Source organism: Sinocyclocheilus rhinocerous, unplaced genomic scaffold (assembly GCF_001515625.1).
Source record: "Sinocyclocheilus rhinocerous isolate Xijiao unplaced genomic scaffold, SAMN03320098_v1.1 scaffold366, whole genome shotgun sequence".
Lineage (NCBI taxonomy): Eukaryota > Metazoa > Chordata > Actinopteri > Cypriniformes > Cyprinidae > Sinocyclocheilus > Sinocyclocheilus rhinocerous.
The window spans coordinates 66,339-83,171 of NW_015660877.1; the positions used below are offsets into that span (position 1 = coordinate 66,339).

Sequence of the window (16,833 nt, forward strand, 5' to 3'; positions counted from 1 at the left end):
GGATACTCACCAAGATGGGCATTTTGACATAATTTTTGTGTGAATTTGTCCATTCAAGCACAATACTTCAAAGAGAGCTTAATATTTGCGCGCGTTCTGAGACGCGGGTTCACGCGTTTCAAATGAGCGCGCACACAGATCTTCTCACTGCGCGCGCAAGTTTGCGTCTTCTGGCACTTTAATATTTAAACTGGCCAGGCTTAAATTAGTTTAGTTTAAACACAGATAGCAACGTATGCTGTTCGGGTCTCACCTGTGTTATCAACACGTGATGATTGCATAAATGAAGTTGAACCGCGGTCCTAGTGCATACCGAACCGTGTGTGGAGAACGGTATGGTTTGATTTTTTACAGAGAACCGTTGCGCCCCTTATATATATATATATATATAAACCACTAATAGGTTGCATTTACATTGCAATGCAAAATTCACAGAGCTGATCATTTAGATCAGCAGCCATCCTCAGTCAGACACTCTCAATTCCGTTTGAGTCTGTACTACCAATACTGTAGAAAGTCTAGTTGCGTTCTTTCTTACTAGTATCTTTATTTTCATATTGTTACTTGGTACTAAAGTATCAGTACGCCTAACATCCCTATAATGTGCATTTTCGTTTAATGGAGTGATTTGAGATTGCTTTGACTCATGTTGGTACCCTTCCTTTGCCAGGAACTGCTTTATATCTGGCACCACGTATCTGTCCTCTATAATCACATGCTTAATAACTAGCTGGCTCCCTGGGTTTGTAACCACCTGTCTTATTTTGACACCCGATATTCAAACAAAGCTAATCAAAACACATGCCAAATCTTTTATCTTCCAATCTGTACTCATTGTCTATGCCACTCATGTGCCTTGTTTAATAATAGTCATACTGTGTTTTAAATCTTGGTGTGTGTGTACATATGATTTAAGGCACTGCACTCATTCAGCTGTTGGGGGTTTAGTTGGAGTACATCTTTAGTGTTTAGTTTTGTAAAACGTAGACTTTGTTTTAAAAGAGGAATTTAAAGAAATGTTGACACTTTGTTGCCAGTTATATTCAAATTAAGGTTTACATCAATTAAAAGCATGCTCTTTTTTTTTTCTTTCTTTCTCTCTCTCTAGCCACGTGCTGATCCCATACCCATATGCAGCTTTTGTTTGGGCACAAAGGAGTCCAATCGAGACAAGAGGCCAGAGGAGCTGCTGTCCTGTGCTGATTGTGGGAGTAGTGGTAAGAACCATGTTTGAACTCTCAGACTGAGTGGTGCCTATATATGGACAGTGCATCATCTGAACGTCTGTGCCAACTGGCCAAAGCAAGTTATCACATAACTAGGAATGTTATTGGTTGAATGTGAAGTGTGAATCAAACTTTGTAACTAACCATTTAGCTATAACCAAACTAGCAATTTCTGTTTGGATAGCTGCTTTTGTGTTGAAATTTTAGAAGGAAAAAAATTTTTTTAGATTTTTCAGTGGTATAGTTACCGTATTTCAATCATCAGCAGTGTCAGTTGATAGCATGATCATGTGATTGAGTCAAATCCAGAAGAAAGTTTGTCAGAGATAGTGATGCACCCAAATGAAAATTCTTGGCCACAAGAGAAGCTGTACATTCTGGACAATTCGAATGAAAACCAAAACTTTTGCAACTTGTTTGTAACAACTGTCGATTCTGTATCATGGGCACTAACTTCTTTCAATTGGTGTCTTCTTTCAATAACACAAAGGCTACTTTTTAAAATATTGTTTAAATAACTGTTCAAAACAGGGCTTCTACTTTTTTAGACTATTTTCTGTGTGTAAAAGGGATCACAATTCCCTCATTACTTTTTTTTTTTTTTTAATATCTTTTTTAATTATTTAATTCATACTTTTGCTCCTGATAAACTTCTCTTGATTGTGTCTTCTGATACATCTGTTGGGACCCCTGTTATTACTCCCTTCATCCATTTCTTCTCTTCCAACAGTGTACACGAAATTTTTTTCCCTGCTAATGTCTTTAAGCCTAGTACCTGTTTTTGTTGTCTGCTATCTTTACAAAAAAGTAGCAACTTTCCATTCCGTAACATTTTCGCATGTTCGATTTTCCCGATCTCTTCTTTGATCGCTTTAGTTATTTTCAGTGGGTTCAATGCATTCATATTATCGGACAAGAAATGTATCATTACCTTAAACTCTTCCTTTTTCCTTTTCTCCTGTTGTCTTTCCCTTTCACTTTCCGAACCAGAAAGTTGATTCCATTTTTTTTTCCTTTTCCGATTTTCTACTATGTTCCAATTTCCATTTTTACCTCCTTTCTCCCCGCCACTACATTCATCCTCTATGTCCAGCTCACTTCCTGATCCTACGTCACTTCCTTCCATCTCTGCTCCAGTCACATCCTAGTGTCGCCAACCGCCCTCGTCGTCTACTTCACTTTGTCAGGCAGTTCCTATTTAAGAGATTTCTTGATTGCGACCAGGTGTGGCAGTAATCAGGCCTGGGTGTGGCTAGAGAACTTGAACTCAGGTGTGATAAACCACAGTTTTAACAGGGGGGCAAACACTTCTTCACACAGGGCCATGTAGTTTTGGATTTTGTTTTCCCTTAATAATAAAAACCTTCATTTAAAAACTGCATGTTGTGTTTACTTGTGTTATCTTTGACTAGTATTTAAATTTGTTTGATGATCTGAAACATTATTGTGTGAACATTATTTTTTTGCAAACATGCAAAAAAATAAGAAATCAAGAAGGGGGCCAACACTTTTTCACACCACTGTATTACATTAGGTGTTGGTTAGTCCATATGAGTGCATGAGGCAGATAAGTGCATGTGTGCAGTCTTTTTAAAAACAGGAAATGCTCTTATTAATCAGCCAGGATCCAAAAGGAAAATGCAAACTCAAAATATCCATTCTATTTTTAAGTATTTGAATTGCCACACATTGTGCATGCACAATTAGGAAAAACAAATCTGAACTCAATTTGCAATGGAGTTTGAATTTTGACCGCAATATGCTTTCACTGTCTTGTATAAGTTTGATGCGCAGCAGTGTTTTCTGTCCATCTGCATTTCTCTGCACGCCCAACCCTCTACATTGCGAGTAAATCACTCGCATATGCGACTAAATCTTACTCTGGGCGACTAAATAATATCTAACATTAGCCATTGGCTAATAAATTCTTAGATTTTACACGCCAGTATGTGTGTGAGAGGCGTTCAACACAGATTTTCACTCGATAAACACGCTGACTGAGCGCTTGAGAGTTTCACTCTCATAACTATCTGTATATAAAAACAGTAGAAGTCTATGTAATGTCCCCTTTTAGTGTGTGTGTGTGAAAAATAGTATATCAGTCTGGCGAGTAAACAAAAAAATTTACTAGCCAATGGCGATTATATTGCCAAGGTGTGCGTAGAGGGTTGACGCCTCTCATCATCTCACATCAGAGCAGTTGTGTGTGTCTTATCAACTATAAACACACTTTCTGACAAGACATCATCTTCATTAACCAGTGTTTGCATTAAATATGTTTACCTGGATAATTTTACATGCAGACTGCTTTTTTCCATGTCTAAATTTCTGTTCAATCTGCTTAATTTGCGGTTTATGTTTTCAGCCCAGATTCAGTCCGTTTTTTTTTTTGGCCCTAAAACACCATTTTCAATTAATCAAATTTTGGTACATCACATGTCAGAGTGCAATGGGAATGATGTATAAATCTTTGAAACAGCCCAGGAAATGATGATGAGACAGGGAGAAAGATGGTAGCTTATATGCAAGTGTTTTCTTGTTTGGGATAATTTGTGTAGGGCTGTATGTTTGAGAAATGTGGTAAAAGATCTTCAGGAAGGATGCTTGAAGCCTGGAGAAGGCAGATTTATATATTTTTTAACTATAAAAATTGTCTGTTCTGTAGAAGTATTGGCAGAAAGGTTTTACACAATCACAGATGGATTCAAGCTGAAAGGTGTGCAGTTTATAAGATGTTTTTTTTCCCCCGCTTCAAGTTCGCTTGCTTGTTACTTTTACTCTAATTTATTTATTTTTTTCCTCCTCCAGACAGAATTGCCATGTTCCTGTTAAATTACCTGCTCTTATGTCGTAATTTGTTTTGAACAGTGATTTTGAAATGCCACAAGGAATTGTTCTCCCGGTGACATTTTTATGGCTGAGTTTGACTTAACAACGCAGAGGTGGTTTTCATTAAGTGTTCATGAAAGTATAGAAAATGTGCTCCCACTGTAAACCGCAGCTGGTTTGCAGCCCTCAGGGATAGGAGTGCATGCTTTTACATGACTATAACGGATCGACTGCCATTACGGTGTACGCGCGTACCATTTCTGCCTCGTTAAGATCAAATTATCCTTAATTAGCTGCTCAGAAGTGTTTGATAATACAGTGCTTTTAGACACCGATTTTGGAAAGTCTTCACGCATGGTTTTTCGCATTGTTGATGCCACGTGTAAATATTTAACTGATCCATGGTCGGGGGAATCTTTCATTTGTTTCGTTTTGATGTTCTCTCTCCGCTTGATTAAGTCTCTGTTAACATTTATCCTGTAATGTTTCAGCAAGGGCTTTTGTGTTTCCTGCCAAAGTTAAAGGATTAGGTAATGTCGCTCTTTTAATTGAGCATGTTTGGAGACTCTCTCTCTAAAGCCTGTTTGTTTTATTCTACATTTCTCCTCAAAGGCCATCCATCATGCCTGAAGTTCTCCGCTGATTTGACTGCAAATGTCAAGGCCCTGCGATGGCAATGCATCTTAATTTTACAAGAGCCTTCAGTGCTGAATGTCTGAAACTGCTGGAGGGAGGTGACATTCTGCCATGAGAAATCCCGTCAAATTTAATTTGGGTTTTGTTATGGGTGAAATGCAAATGCTTTAACTAAAACTTGTATGTTAAGGATGTCAATTTGACACATTAAATTAGTGTGATTAATTATAGCAAAAATAACACGGTTAATCATAGCAAGAGACGCTAACAGAAAAGCTAGACCAAAGACGTCTGTCTGCATTTCTGCTATATGAACGCTTCCAGTGTGAATGGCCCTGTGGGACTTTGCGACAGTCTACTGCAGACACAATGACAAACTTTTATTAATGTGACTGCAAATTATATTCACGTGGATTGTTGTTCAGCAATAGATGTTTTTAATGATATGGAAAAAGCCAAACAGCATAATGACTAAGACACTTTTTCTAATATCAGGCCTCAAATAATTAGTCTACCTGTCTGAGAATTGAGGCTTTGTTTTTCTTGTTTCTCAATATAAAATTTGTCAAGAGTTTCTCTTTTGACTGTTTCTCTATTTCTCTTTATATCAAGATCACAAGAATACAGAAAATGTATAAGGCTTCGCCTCTGTCAGCTTCTGTATCTTTATTCATTTTTGCAATTCCATTTGGTCGCCACTATGAAATAGCTCTCTGTTGTAGGACGTGATGCTTATCTTGTGAATCAGTGCCACGTATTTCTGCACAAGATATCTGAGAGCTTCAGTTCTACACTGAACATCAGTGCAAATTTAGCTTTAATTAGTTGCGTGAAATCTGATAAAACTAAAGGTCTAATCATTCAATTGGTGTTCATTTGTTATTTTCCTCTCTAAAGAGGATGAGAAGGCTGAAGCCATGTCAGGAAAAGAGCACCCCACACAACTTCAAAGCCATTTATTCAGTGCTTCCTTGTTGGTATGTTACCTGTAGAAAGCTTGTTTTTCTCTGCTTTGTTTCTTTTCTTCTAAAGACAGTGGAAATGAAGGAAAAGGCACAGCGGGTCATCTCTGCTCAGCACTACAAAGACATATCTGAAAAGTGTCACGGCTGCAGACATGATGAACCATCCTTGAAATGCTTCTTTCTTTTTGTCTCTTTTTCTCTCTCTCGCTCTCTCTCTCTCTCTCTCTCTCTCTCTCTCTCTCTTTTCTCTGGCCCTACAGTGGCGGTCCGGGATCCGTTGAGCTGTCTGAAAAAGCACGGCATGGTAGGGGTTCCATAAGCACTTTCTGTACCCCACCCTCATCAAGCACCTTTATACCCACCACAGACGGCAGGAGTCTCACTGACTCCCTCACATCCACACCCACCCTCACTACGCTGCCCCCAATCAACAAGAAAACCAAAGGTCTCATTGACGGGCTTTCCAAATTTTTCACACCATCGCCCTTGGGTCGCCGGTTGCGCGGTGAGGCGTCGGGCTCCTCGAAACAGCACAGGCCGAGGAAACGGGGCTTTCGGAAATGCCATGGCAGCGTGACGATGCCAGGTGTGAGGTTAAACGCCCCGTCTAGCGTTCTCCTTACCCCGTCCCCTTCACAAGGACACAGCCCCATCTCGCTGAACCCCACCCAGTCGTCCTCGCCCTCCTCCGCCCACTCCCCCCACAGCTCCTCCTCCCAGTCTAGCGGCCCGTCCCTCAGTAGCCTCCCAGGCAACAACCAGCTGAAGGGACTCTTTGATGGACTGTCTCATATCTTTACCACTCAGGGACAGTCCCGGCAAAAGGGACTCCCCAGCTACGCACCGCCCAAACGAGCGCGCCGCAGCCAGGATGTTTCCACCTCACCCAAAACGTCCCTGCAGCTTCAAGGAAAGAAGTCTGTCAAGGGTTTCGGTAGTAAATTAGCATCCCTGTCCGGTTCAGCCTCAGGATGGGCGCCCAAGCGAGGCCGGCCGTTTAAGTCGGCGCTCCATTTCAAACGAACACCCTTCTCGAGAAAGCACAAGGTGCTAGGCAGGTTTAGGTTTAAGGCCTCCCCGCAGAGGGAGAACATCACACCAGGGAAGGGCAGATTGGCAGACGGAAGAGTAAAACCAGACCCAAACCATGGTAAGCACAGGGGCCTGAACCTCCAAACGGCCGACTGGCTTTTTCATCTTCAACCGTTTTACTCATCTTCCTCATTTTTTTAAAAGCAAAATAACATGGATTTTTGTTTTTCAACTAATACTGCATCTCTGCATTTTTGTTTTTAACCTTTTTCTTCAATCTTTTTTTATTATTAATTCTGAAGCCACTAAAGCCTTAGATTTCTGCTCTCTGCTCACGTCCTCATGCTGCTCACACCTGCCTCTCAAACCCAAGTTATTAATGCTTTTTCCCTTTAGTAACAAGCACTTTAATGTAAAGTGTTTGCATTTCAAATGACCCTTGCTCCTGGTTTGGTTCCCTCTCAACCTCTGCACAAATGGAGTATTTGTTTAGAGGTCACTGTTGCCTAGAAACAAACTGTGATGTGTGGTTAGAGGTTTGAGGTTAGTGTGTTGGCCAGCAATGTTGATATGAGCCTTTCCTATCTGCCTTCCTTTCCATGACTGTAGTGATTTGCATGCTAGCAGTTGTGATTTTGAAGGCGTGCTATCGAGTCGAAGTTAGTTAGTGCTTGTTTATAATAGCTTTGGGTTTTGTTGTGTCAGCATCTTTTCAGTTCTTTTGTGCTATATTCTGCAAATATTGACTTTTAAAGGTCCTTTTTTCTGACCTCTCACAGCCTTGAATGCCGAGAGATGCTCAAGAAGAGAACCACAGGAAGGAAGGATGGCTTCACTCAATGACCACGTGGCTGAAGAAGATCTGAAATTGTTCAGACGCATCAAGGAGATCACAGCAAAGGTGTGGAGAGTAAACCACCCATTATCAACAGAAGAGAAGGTTTAAGAGCTAAATAAAAAGCTTGATAGTTGAAGAAATTAAGACCTAAATATTGCTACTGTAATTTTACAGTTGTACTGTAAAATATTAATAATGATCTTTTTCTTAAATATTTTACAGTGGTAATTTGCAATAGTAATATTGCATTTTTATTATTGTTATTATTCCCTCCTAAAAGTCAAAAGACCAGACTGGGAGACCAGTTAATAGGGTAGCACAACCCTATTAACTGGTCTACCAGTCTGGTCTTTTGACTGGTTTTGGGCATTTTTCTTACTGAGAGACCAGCATAAGTCACCTTAGACCAGCAAACCAGCTTAGCCTGCTTTAATTGAGCTTTATTAGAGCATCTGGACACAACCCTTGGCAAACACCTTAGCATTGTGGCTGTAATATAAAAATCAAGTTCTTTTAAGTATTTTAATTCTGTTTCTAACTTGTGATTTATTTCAAAAACAGAAAGCTGGTGGCGATCAAGGACAATCCCCTCCTTTGATTGAGTTTGGAAAATATGAAATACAAACTTGGTATTCCTCACCATACCCTCCAGAATACTCAAGGTAAGTCTGAAAATAATTCAGAAACATTTTTACAAGCAAATGTAAACTAGTATGTGATTTTAGAGTTTCTCCCTGCTCTTGTTAGTTATGCCACATTCTTCGTTATAATTAATTGCTGCTCACCTCCTCAGATTACCGAAGCTTTATCTCTGCGAGTTCTGCTTAAAGTACATGAAAAGCCAAGACATTCTGCAGAGGCATTCAAAGAAATGTGGGTGGTTTCACCCGCCAGCTAATGAGATCTACAGGAAGGATAACCTCTCTGTGTTTGAGGTCAGTGCTTGCTCTTAAATCTTGCACAAGGGGCACATGCACAACTTCATCCGCATCCTAATTTATCATCTGCATTTGCAGTTAAAACAAGAGGGGGTTATGTCCAGAGATTAAAGGCTATGAAGTGCCAAGCTTGTCGAAAGACACATCTCCGCATCATGGATGAGAACTGGACTTAAGCAAATTCTTCAATGATCTTATTTGTCTAGTGAACAGGAACTGCATAAATTTTAGCAGGCCTCCAAAAGTGTTGAAGACCTTTCATTGCACTCTGTTTATGAGTTGTGATCTTCACAGGTGCTCCACTAGCAGGAGCTGCCCTTGTATGGCATACCTGACTCTAACTGTTTCCCATTTTGTCGTCTTTGCTCAGGTTGATGGAAATATCAGCAAAATTTTCTGCCAAAACCTTTGTTTGCTTGCAAAACTTTTTCTGGATCACAAGACTTTGTATTACGATGTGGAGCCTTTTCTCTTCTATGTTCTAACACAGAATGATGAGAAGGGTTGTCATCTTGTTGGATACTTCTCAAAGGTATTACAACCCTTAAATATATCTAATCCTATGACAGTTGAGTAAGAGTAACAGCGGGTTATCTAGTGGGTTGCTAAAGATAGCATTTCTTGTACGGTGCTCGTTTTTGCATCTGAACCTTTTCTGCAATATGTTTGAATGGTTTTGTGTGGTTGTTTGGTTCAGGTCAGGACAACGGCAGGTGCAGTGAATTGCTAATGCATTGGCAGTGCGCTGACACACTCTATCTTTCTCTCTTTCTCTCCCACAGGAAAAGCTTTGCCAGCAGAAGTACAATGTCTCCTGCATAATGATATTGCCTCAGTACCAAAGGCAAGGATTTGGGAGGTTCCTCATTGATTTCAGTAAGTTATTCATTAACTGGTTTGGAAGTTTTATGAGATGTGAGCATAAGATTGTTTGTATCATTAACAGATGCTTCTGTGCTCTGCATGAAAGCAAAAAGAGGATCTGTTTCAGACTAGACAGTCATGATGGAAAGACTGCCTGTTTCCTTGTACATGAGTACTGGGTTTGAATGTCCTTATGTACAGTTGAATGTAGAATGTAGTGCATGGTATAATTTGTTTGCTTGTGAATGTTTTGATTTGCTCGCTGTGTGGAATCAGAAGAGCATTTGCATACTTTGTGTTAATGCAAAAGTCTAAAATACTTGGATCTAACTCTGACTTTGCTTAGAGCAAGATCAGCTCAAACTTTAACCAATCAAAAAACAGACCAAATATTTTCTTGATATGTAAATTAATAACCCTTATGAGTTTAAAATTTAAATTACATATTTATATACACGTGTGTGTGTGTGTGTGTGTGTGTGCATGCGCTCATGTACAGTTAGTGGTTATCTGTCACTGGACTGGACTGTTTTTTTTTTGTCTTAAAATATTGTACTGTAATATTGCTTTTTTTTAACGTAACACTGACATCACAAGAATCGAGACAAATCTTTAGCCATTAGAATCAAAACCACAATCGTGTGGTTATCTGTCACTGGACTGGACTGTTTTTTTTTTTGTCTTAAAATATTGTACTGTAATATTGCTTTTTTTTAACGTAACACTGACATCACAAGAATCGAGACAAATCTTTAGCCATTAGAATCAAAACCACAATCGTTAAATTCCTTACATATAACTGTTTGGCTTTGATGAGAAACTCGCTTTGGTTATATGTAAAATATAATTCAATTCAAACTTGTGAAATGTGCCTCAAGACCTTAAAAAGCTGCACATAAACATTACTCCATGTATTCATGAATTGTGATTGAGCTGTTTTATGTTTTGTCAAAGTGACACTCAAACCCGATCTGACAACAATACTCATAAACAATCTTTCCTCATCTCCTCTTTCTTTCTTTTCTTGTCTTTCCAGGTTACTTACTTTCCAGGCTAGAGGGCCAGGCTGGCTCCCCAGAGAAGCCTCTATCTGATCTGGGTCGTCTGTCCTACTTGGCTTATTGGAAAAGTGTCATACTGGAGTACCTGCACAACCACCCAGATAAGAGTGTCAGCATCAGGGGAATGAGCCGAGCCACGGGCATGTGTCCACATGACATCGCTACCACACTTCAGCAGCTCAACATGATTGATTTCCAGGATGGCAGGTGGGTTTGACTGTGGTGGTATCTGACAATTCACTCACATGCTTTCAGTACACTGCATCATCTCTAAAGACATTACTACATTCCAGAGGGGGGTGGACACAGTATGGCTATATTTGCATGTACATCAATAGCAAATGACAATTTCTGTTTTTAATATTTTCTAACATGTTTGTCTAGGTTTGCAATCATTCGAAGGCATCAGCTGATTGAGGAGCATATGGATAGACTGAGAACGAAGCCACGGCTTCATGAGGTTGAACCTGACTGCCTGAGCTGGACTCCAGTTTCAGTCTGCAGAAGCCCTCCAGGGGAGCTGAAGAGTGCTATAGCACAGGTAGGCTTAAAGGTCTATTCATGATTTGATCAGGGACTGAACACACCTGATTTTAGTGAACACAGTTTTTATTTGTTTGTCTGTCCAAGTACAGAGTGCTCTAACACTTAAAGCTAAACGATCAAGGATTTCTTGTTAAATAAAATCAGGCTTCTGTCATTCTTCCCTCTGTTGACTTCATGTCCACAAACAAAGAAAAGATCTATGGCAGCTCAGGTTTCTTTTTGTTTTCAAATATGTGTCTTGAAAGACTTTCTACTCACTATCAGTGATCACGTTGTTGTGGTAATCACCCACAGGTATACCTATAATGTTTCAAATGTCAAAAAAGCCCCCAGAAGTATGCATTGTACCTTAATGTTGCTAAATTCATAGAGGGTGAACCCTCTGCAACCTTTATATAAATATACAAGAAACATCTAGGTGGTTTTCCTGGCATATACAGAGACTTGATCAGTATGTTCCACAGGGTGACTTGAAGTCCAGTTTATAATTACATCTGTCTCGCATCAAATTACTATGTTCTGTATGCATTGTTAATGTTTGCCGCAGATAATGCTGTGGAAACAGCAGATTTTGTAAAATGCCCCGTTATTGTTTCCTTTTGGCCTCTGACACAGCCTGACTCTTTTTGCATAATGCTGAACTCGACCATAATTGGTAAGATGATCAAAGGCTGTTCTGGTGGCTGAGTCTAAAATCAGAGCTTATGTTTTTAATTCAAACCTATTCAATAGGCAGATCGTGGCGATTACAATGAGCGCAGGTCACTCATTCCTTCCTTGGCTCTACATTATTAGCTACAAGATGATGCTTGCATGAAAAGTGAGCTAAATTTATCCCATCGTTTGCCTTTCAGGAGTTCAGGGTGAGTTCACAGAGATAGCTGAAAGCACTTTCGACAGTAACCCAGCTTCCTAAGTGACCTAAATCAAAGCCCTGTATTATTAATGCCTCTGAATGTCCCATGAAATGTAATCTTCCACAGCCGCTTAAAAATAAATGTTGCGGAGATCAACGACTAATCAAGAGACAATCTCTGCACTGCAGGGGCACTGCAGAAGCAAAACGGATAACTGAGATGTTATTTGTCTGCTTGGCTTTAGCCTGTACAGAGCGGCTCAGACGAGCTCATGTTTGTGTTTTTGTGGCACAACAGGCAGGAGACCGTCGTGCAGGCTGTAGTGCATCGACCAGGAATTTGGCAACGGGGATGGGCTACACTAGCACAAGACCTCCACTAACCAAGTGCAAGAACTACAGCAGAAGATACTCAGACCCACTGTTTGCCAGCAGCGCTGGGAAAGAGTTCGAAGTGAGCGAAGAAAGCAGCAGTGATGACGATGATGATGATGACGACGATGATGATGATGGTGAAGACAGTGCAATCAAATCCCAGTCTGGGCAGGGGCTCAAGCGAAAGGTAAACATCAGAATAAATGGTAGTGTGCATGTCTGTAGTTCTCTGTGTATCATCATTGTTCACATTGAATTTCCCTCATCATTTGGGAGGCGTATTCAGTTGGATGGAAATAGATCCAAAACTATACATTAGTCAGACATTTCCATCAGTCCTTAAGTCCATAATTAAGTAATATTGCTTTTGTGATTTGTGTGGGAAATCTTGGTTCTGTATCACCAAGTAATTCTGCAGATTATTTGCATTGGGGTACTGCTATCCCAGAATGCCTGGGGGAGAGTATGTTGTGAGGAACTTGCAGTCAGCTTGATTCTGAACACTCTCATTTGGGGTTTTGGGCAGGTTAAGCTTTCCAAATGAATGGCCTGTGGTGTAGGCACTGTGGTCTAAATGATGGGCTTTTGCATTTAGATCATGAAGCAACCCATTCACAACGCAGCCACATTTCCCTATGTTTAGCATCACCCTTGACCGTATCTGTCTCCTCCAAACCTCTGCTTTTTGGATTAAAGTGCACCAGGGACAGTTCGACAAAAAAGTGGCCAACTCTTGCTATGACAGTTGTTAAGTCTAACAGTCTTTGACATCTCCCTCTATTTATTCCATTCGCAAGCACAAGTTGTTCTCAATCATGCAATATGCACCTCTCTGTTAAGTGAATAGCCCCCTTAAATGTGTCGGGGGTTTTTTTCTTAGCGGGCTCCAACTCTGCGACGGAAGAGAGGGCGAAGGAGAACACGAATCAACAGCAGTGTCACGACCGAGACCATCTCAGAGAGAACAGAGGTGCTAGATGAGCCATTTGAAAACTCTGATGTAGAAAGCCCTCTGCCACAGCCCAGCAGGAGGGGTGGCAGCGAAGATGAGGAAGAGGAGAAGAGCCAGAGATTAGCCATGCGTCGGCCTGGAAGACCAAGGAGATATGAAGATGACAATCACTCAAATCAATCTAAAAAAGAAGGGAATGTGGAAGGTAAAGCCATACATGTTAATATTTACAACATACTGTTTTGTTGCATGTTTGAAAGATAAATTTACATGGAACATCTTTTTTTGTGTTTCTGAAGCAGTGAAAAAGGACAATCCTCGACCTCTAAAACGGAAGAAAGGCTGGCCCAAAGGTGTCAAACGAGGCCCTCCCAAATGGAGACTAAAGGAGCGCAAAATGGGCTTTAAGCTCAACCTCTACACACCTCCTGAGACGCCAATAGTCACAGTGGAGCAGGAGCAGGAAGAGGAGCAGGATGCCAGCCCTGCCTCCTTCTCAGGACCATGCGAGTCCATTAGAGAACCCAGACCAGAGGACCCAGAGCTGGACCCCTCCGATTCAGAGCCCCACAGTCCCGAGCCACCCGAGTCTCACAAAGCAAATGAGAATGAGCCGACAGACAAATCTGACACGGTAGAAAATTCACCCTGTGCTGATGAGACCAGTGAGACAAAATCAGGTCCAATAGATGATTCTGAAGAGTCAACTCAAAATACAGAGGAAGTCAAAGACCTGAAGCCAGAGGGTGAAGCAGAAGGCAGGGTTTGTAAGGGCTCAGGTGAACGAGATGAAGAAGAGGATGAGGAAGAAGAGCCAGAACCATCTCATGTGGACGATCATGATGCGGACGATGAAGATGACAGCCATGAGCAGAGAATAGACGACCCTGTGCCACTACCAGAAAAAGACCTTACGGAAGACCCAGAGCCAGTTCCAACTCCTAGTAATAACAATAAAAATCCTGACATTCAGCCGAGCCCTGTGGACCCACCGCCTCATTGCTCAGAGGAGCTTGCGTTTGAAAGCACTCTCGTGAGCTTGGGCATGCAACAGGGTGACACTGTGGACTCAGATCACCCTCCAGACTCCGAAACCGAGGAAGAGGATAAGAGTCAGAGGCCTGAAGAAAAGCATATGGGCCCACTGACCCCGGCAATAAAAGAGGACCATAACATTTGCCCTGAGCTTGACATGGAGACGGCCCAAGCAGTGCAGTCTCTGACTCAAGAGTCTGAGCAGGAGAGGCACTTTCAAGATTGCGCGGAGACTCAGGAGGCCTGCCACAGCCTACAGCGGTATGTTCACGTTGAGCAGAGCCCTCAGATGACTCCCGTGGACGACTGCCAGCAGTCCGATCACAGCAGTCCTCTGTCTTCTGTCCATTCTCACCCGAGTCAATCTGTACGATCAGTCAACAGTCCAGCGGTGTCCATTTTAGAAAGTGGCTACACGCAGATCAGCCCCGATCAGGGCACCGTCTCGGTGCACTCGCTTCATAACAACATGGAGACTAGCCCAATAATGGATGTGCCCTCGGTGTCGGACCACTCTCAGCAGGTGGTGGACAGTGGCTTCAGTGACCTAGGTAGCATCGAGAGCACCACAGAGAATTACGAGAATCCCAGCAGTTATGACTCCACGCTGGGTAACAGCATTTGTGGCACGGGAGCAGGAGCGGGCGCCTCCTCCCAGAGCAGCTGTTCCTATGGCAACCTCTCCTCCGGTGGCAGCCACAGTCAGAGCAGCTGTGCTGTGTCCCAGCAGATGGCTGGTCCTGTGGCGAACAATACTGGCGCTTGCAGCATGCTCCAGCAAACCAGCATGAGCTCCCCTCAGGGATGCAGTGTGAAGTCTCCGCAAGGCTGTGTGCCGGAGAGGCAGCCCAGCCATCCACACGGACACGGCCACGGGCATAGCCACAGTCACCACCACAGCCATCACCCGCACCATCAACATCACCAACACCCACAACACCAGTACCAGCAGCCTCTGTCGCACTGCTCCATGCCGGCCAGCTTCCCTCCACCCATGCAGCTGCCCAACATCCCAGAGTCCAACAACCCATCCGGCAACCTGGGCCTGTATGACCGAATGGGCCAGGGAGAGTATGGAGGTGGACACTACGGTCAGCACTCAGCTACATTCAGCCTGCATAAGCTACAACAGCTCACCAATACCATCATGGACCAATCCTTGCCCTTCAGCCATTCTGCCTCGCACTCTATCTCATCCTATGCAAACAACAACGGCTCGTTGTCCACGCAGCTCGGCCCTCACAATCCCGCGCTGGTGTCGCTGTCGCAACCTGGCGGAGGCCCTCAGTCGCAGGCTACCGTGACTCCTCCGCCCAACATGACTCCACCGCCCATGATGTTGCAGCGCAACATGGCTACACCCAACATGAACCTGGCCCAGCCTCAGAGACTGCAGACACAAATGGCCCCCAAGAATCACCACCACCACCACCACCCCGTGTCCATCCGCTCCAAATCGGCCCCTCTGCCGCCCCACCACCAGCAGCAGATGTACGGTAGGGGTCCTCAGACTGTGGCCATGCAGGCTCCCGGGAGGACGCTGGCTATGCCGCCGCGGATGAACATGGGGGTGAACCTCATGCCCGCTCCGGCTTACAACGTCAACTCGATGAACGTGAACGTCAATATGGCGATGAACACTTACAGAGTGACGCAGCCCATGATGAACGGGGGCTACCATGGCAATCCTACCTATATGAATCAATCTCCACAGTACTCTATGCAGATGGGCATGATGGGTACTCAGCCTTACCCACAGCAGCCCATGCAGGCCCCTCCCCATGGCAATATGATGTACAGCCCAGCAGGTCATCATGGTTATGTGAACACTGGCATGTCCAAACAACCCTTAAATGGGCCTTACATGAGACGATAATCAACGACCTGAAAGTGAAGGGTCGTGACGTTGCAAAGTCAGCTAGTTGACTTGAGGTATTTAGTTTGTTCTTATTTTCATGGTTAATGTTCGCTTTTATGGATCTTTCTGAAAGAACCAGCACTTGGTAAGAATGCAAAAAAAAAAAAAATTGTTTATTGGCTAAATTTTAGCTTTTCTCCCCTGATTATGGGAAGCCTTACAGCATAAGATTTAAAATGTAACATTTGTGTAAGCGTAAATCTCCCCCAAACTGCATTGCAGTTGAATGGAGGTTACATTTTCTTTAAGTTGGAACCTGCATTATGGAACCTTTAAATGTGCCTGCATTGTATGTTTTTTGGACAAAAGAGCCTTTTCAATGTACCTTTAGCAATCGCAAGGTTATATATGTAAGTCTGTACTCATGCCTTCCTATTATTTAAATTATTGTAAATCTACTTTTATATTTTTTTAAATGTAAGGTTATACTTAGCATGCTATAACGTCTTTGTTAGTGACAGTGCATCAAAGTAGTACTGTACAGTGTTGTGCTTAATAGCAAGCAATTTTATATTAAATGTATGGCCTTGGTTAGGTTTCCCTCGTACGGAAGGAAAAATTAAACTCTATTTTTGTTGATTCTAATACTGTAAAGATTTGAAAACATCGAAAATCACGTTCGCTTGGAAGGTTCTATTGCTAATTGTGTATAATTTGTTACTTGATAACAAGTTTCTTTACCTGAGGCAGCTTTCTGTTTTTATACAATTTAAAGCAATTTCTGTCACAATAGCAAAGAACAGTCAATGTCAGTATTTGTAC

General features: G+C 42.4%; 1 protein-coding gene across 1 annotated transcript in view; it reads left to right on the forward strand.

Annotated features, from left to right (window-relative positions):
* The window catches only part of LOC107725428 (histone acetyltransferase KAT6B-like), a 34,055-nt gene extending 17,228 nt beyond the window's left edge, over positions 1 to 16,827 (forward strand). The window contains exons 3-16 of the mRNA XM_016534669.1: positions 1,109 to 1,217; positions 4,668 to 4,768; positions 5,589 to 5,668; positions 5,917 to 6,806; positions 7,468 to 7,589; positions 8,088 to 8,188; positions 8,320 to 8,461; positions 8,835 to 8,996; positions 9,247 to 9,340; positions 10,365 to 10,596; positions 10,774 to 10,930; positions 12,090 to 12,353; positions 13,047 to 13,323; positions 13,418 to 16,827. Of these exons, the coding sequence (XP_016390155.1) occupies positions 1,109 to 1,217; positions 4,668 to 4,768; positions 5,589 to 5,668; positions 5,917 to 6,806; positions 7,468 to 7,589; positions 8,088 to 8,188; positions 8,320 to 8,461; positions 8,835 to 8,996; positions 9,247 to 9,340; positions 10,365 to 10,596; positions 10,774 to 10,930; positions 12,090 to 12,353; positions 13,047 to 13,323; positions 13,418 to 16,029 (5,343 nt within the window). The 3' untranslated portion in view covers positions 16,030 to 16,827. The remainder of the gene's footprint in view (positions 1 to 1,108; positions 1,218 to 4,667; positions 4,769 to 5,588; positions 5,669 to 5,916; positions 6,807 to 7,467; positions 7,590 to 8,087; positions 8,189 to 8,319; positions 8,462 to 8,834; positions 8,997 to 9,246; positions 9,341 to 10,364; positions 10,597 to 10,773; positions 10,931 to 12,089; positions 12,354 to 13,046; positions 13,324 to 13,417) is intronic.
* The last annotated feature ends 6 nt before the right edge of the window (positions 16,828 to 16,833 follow it).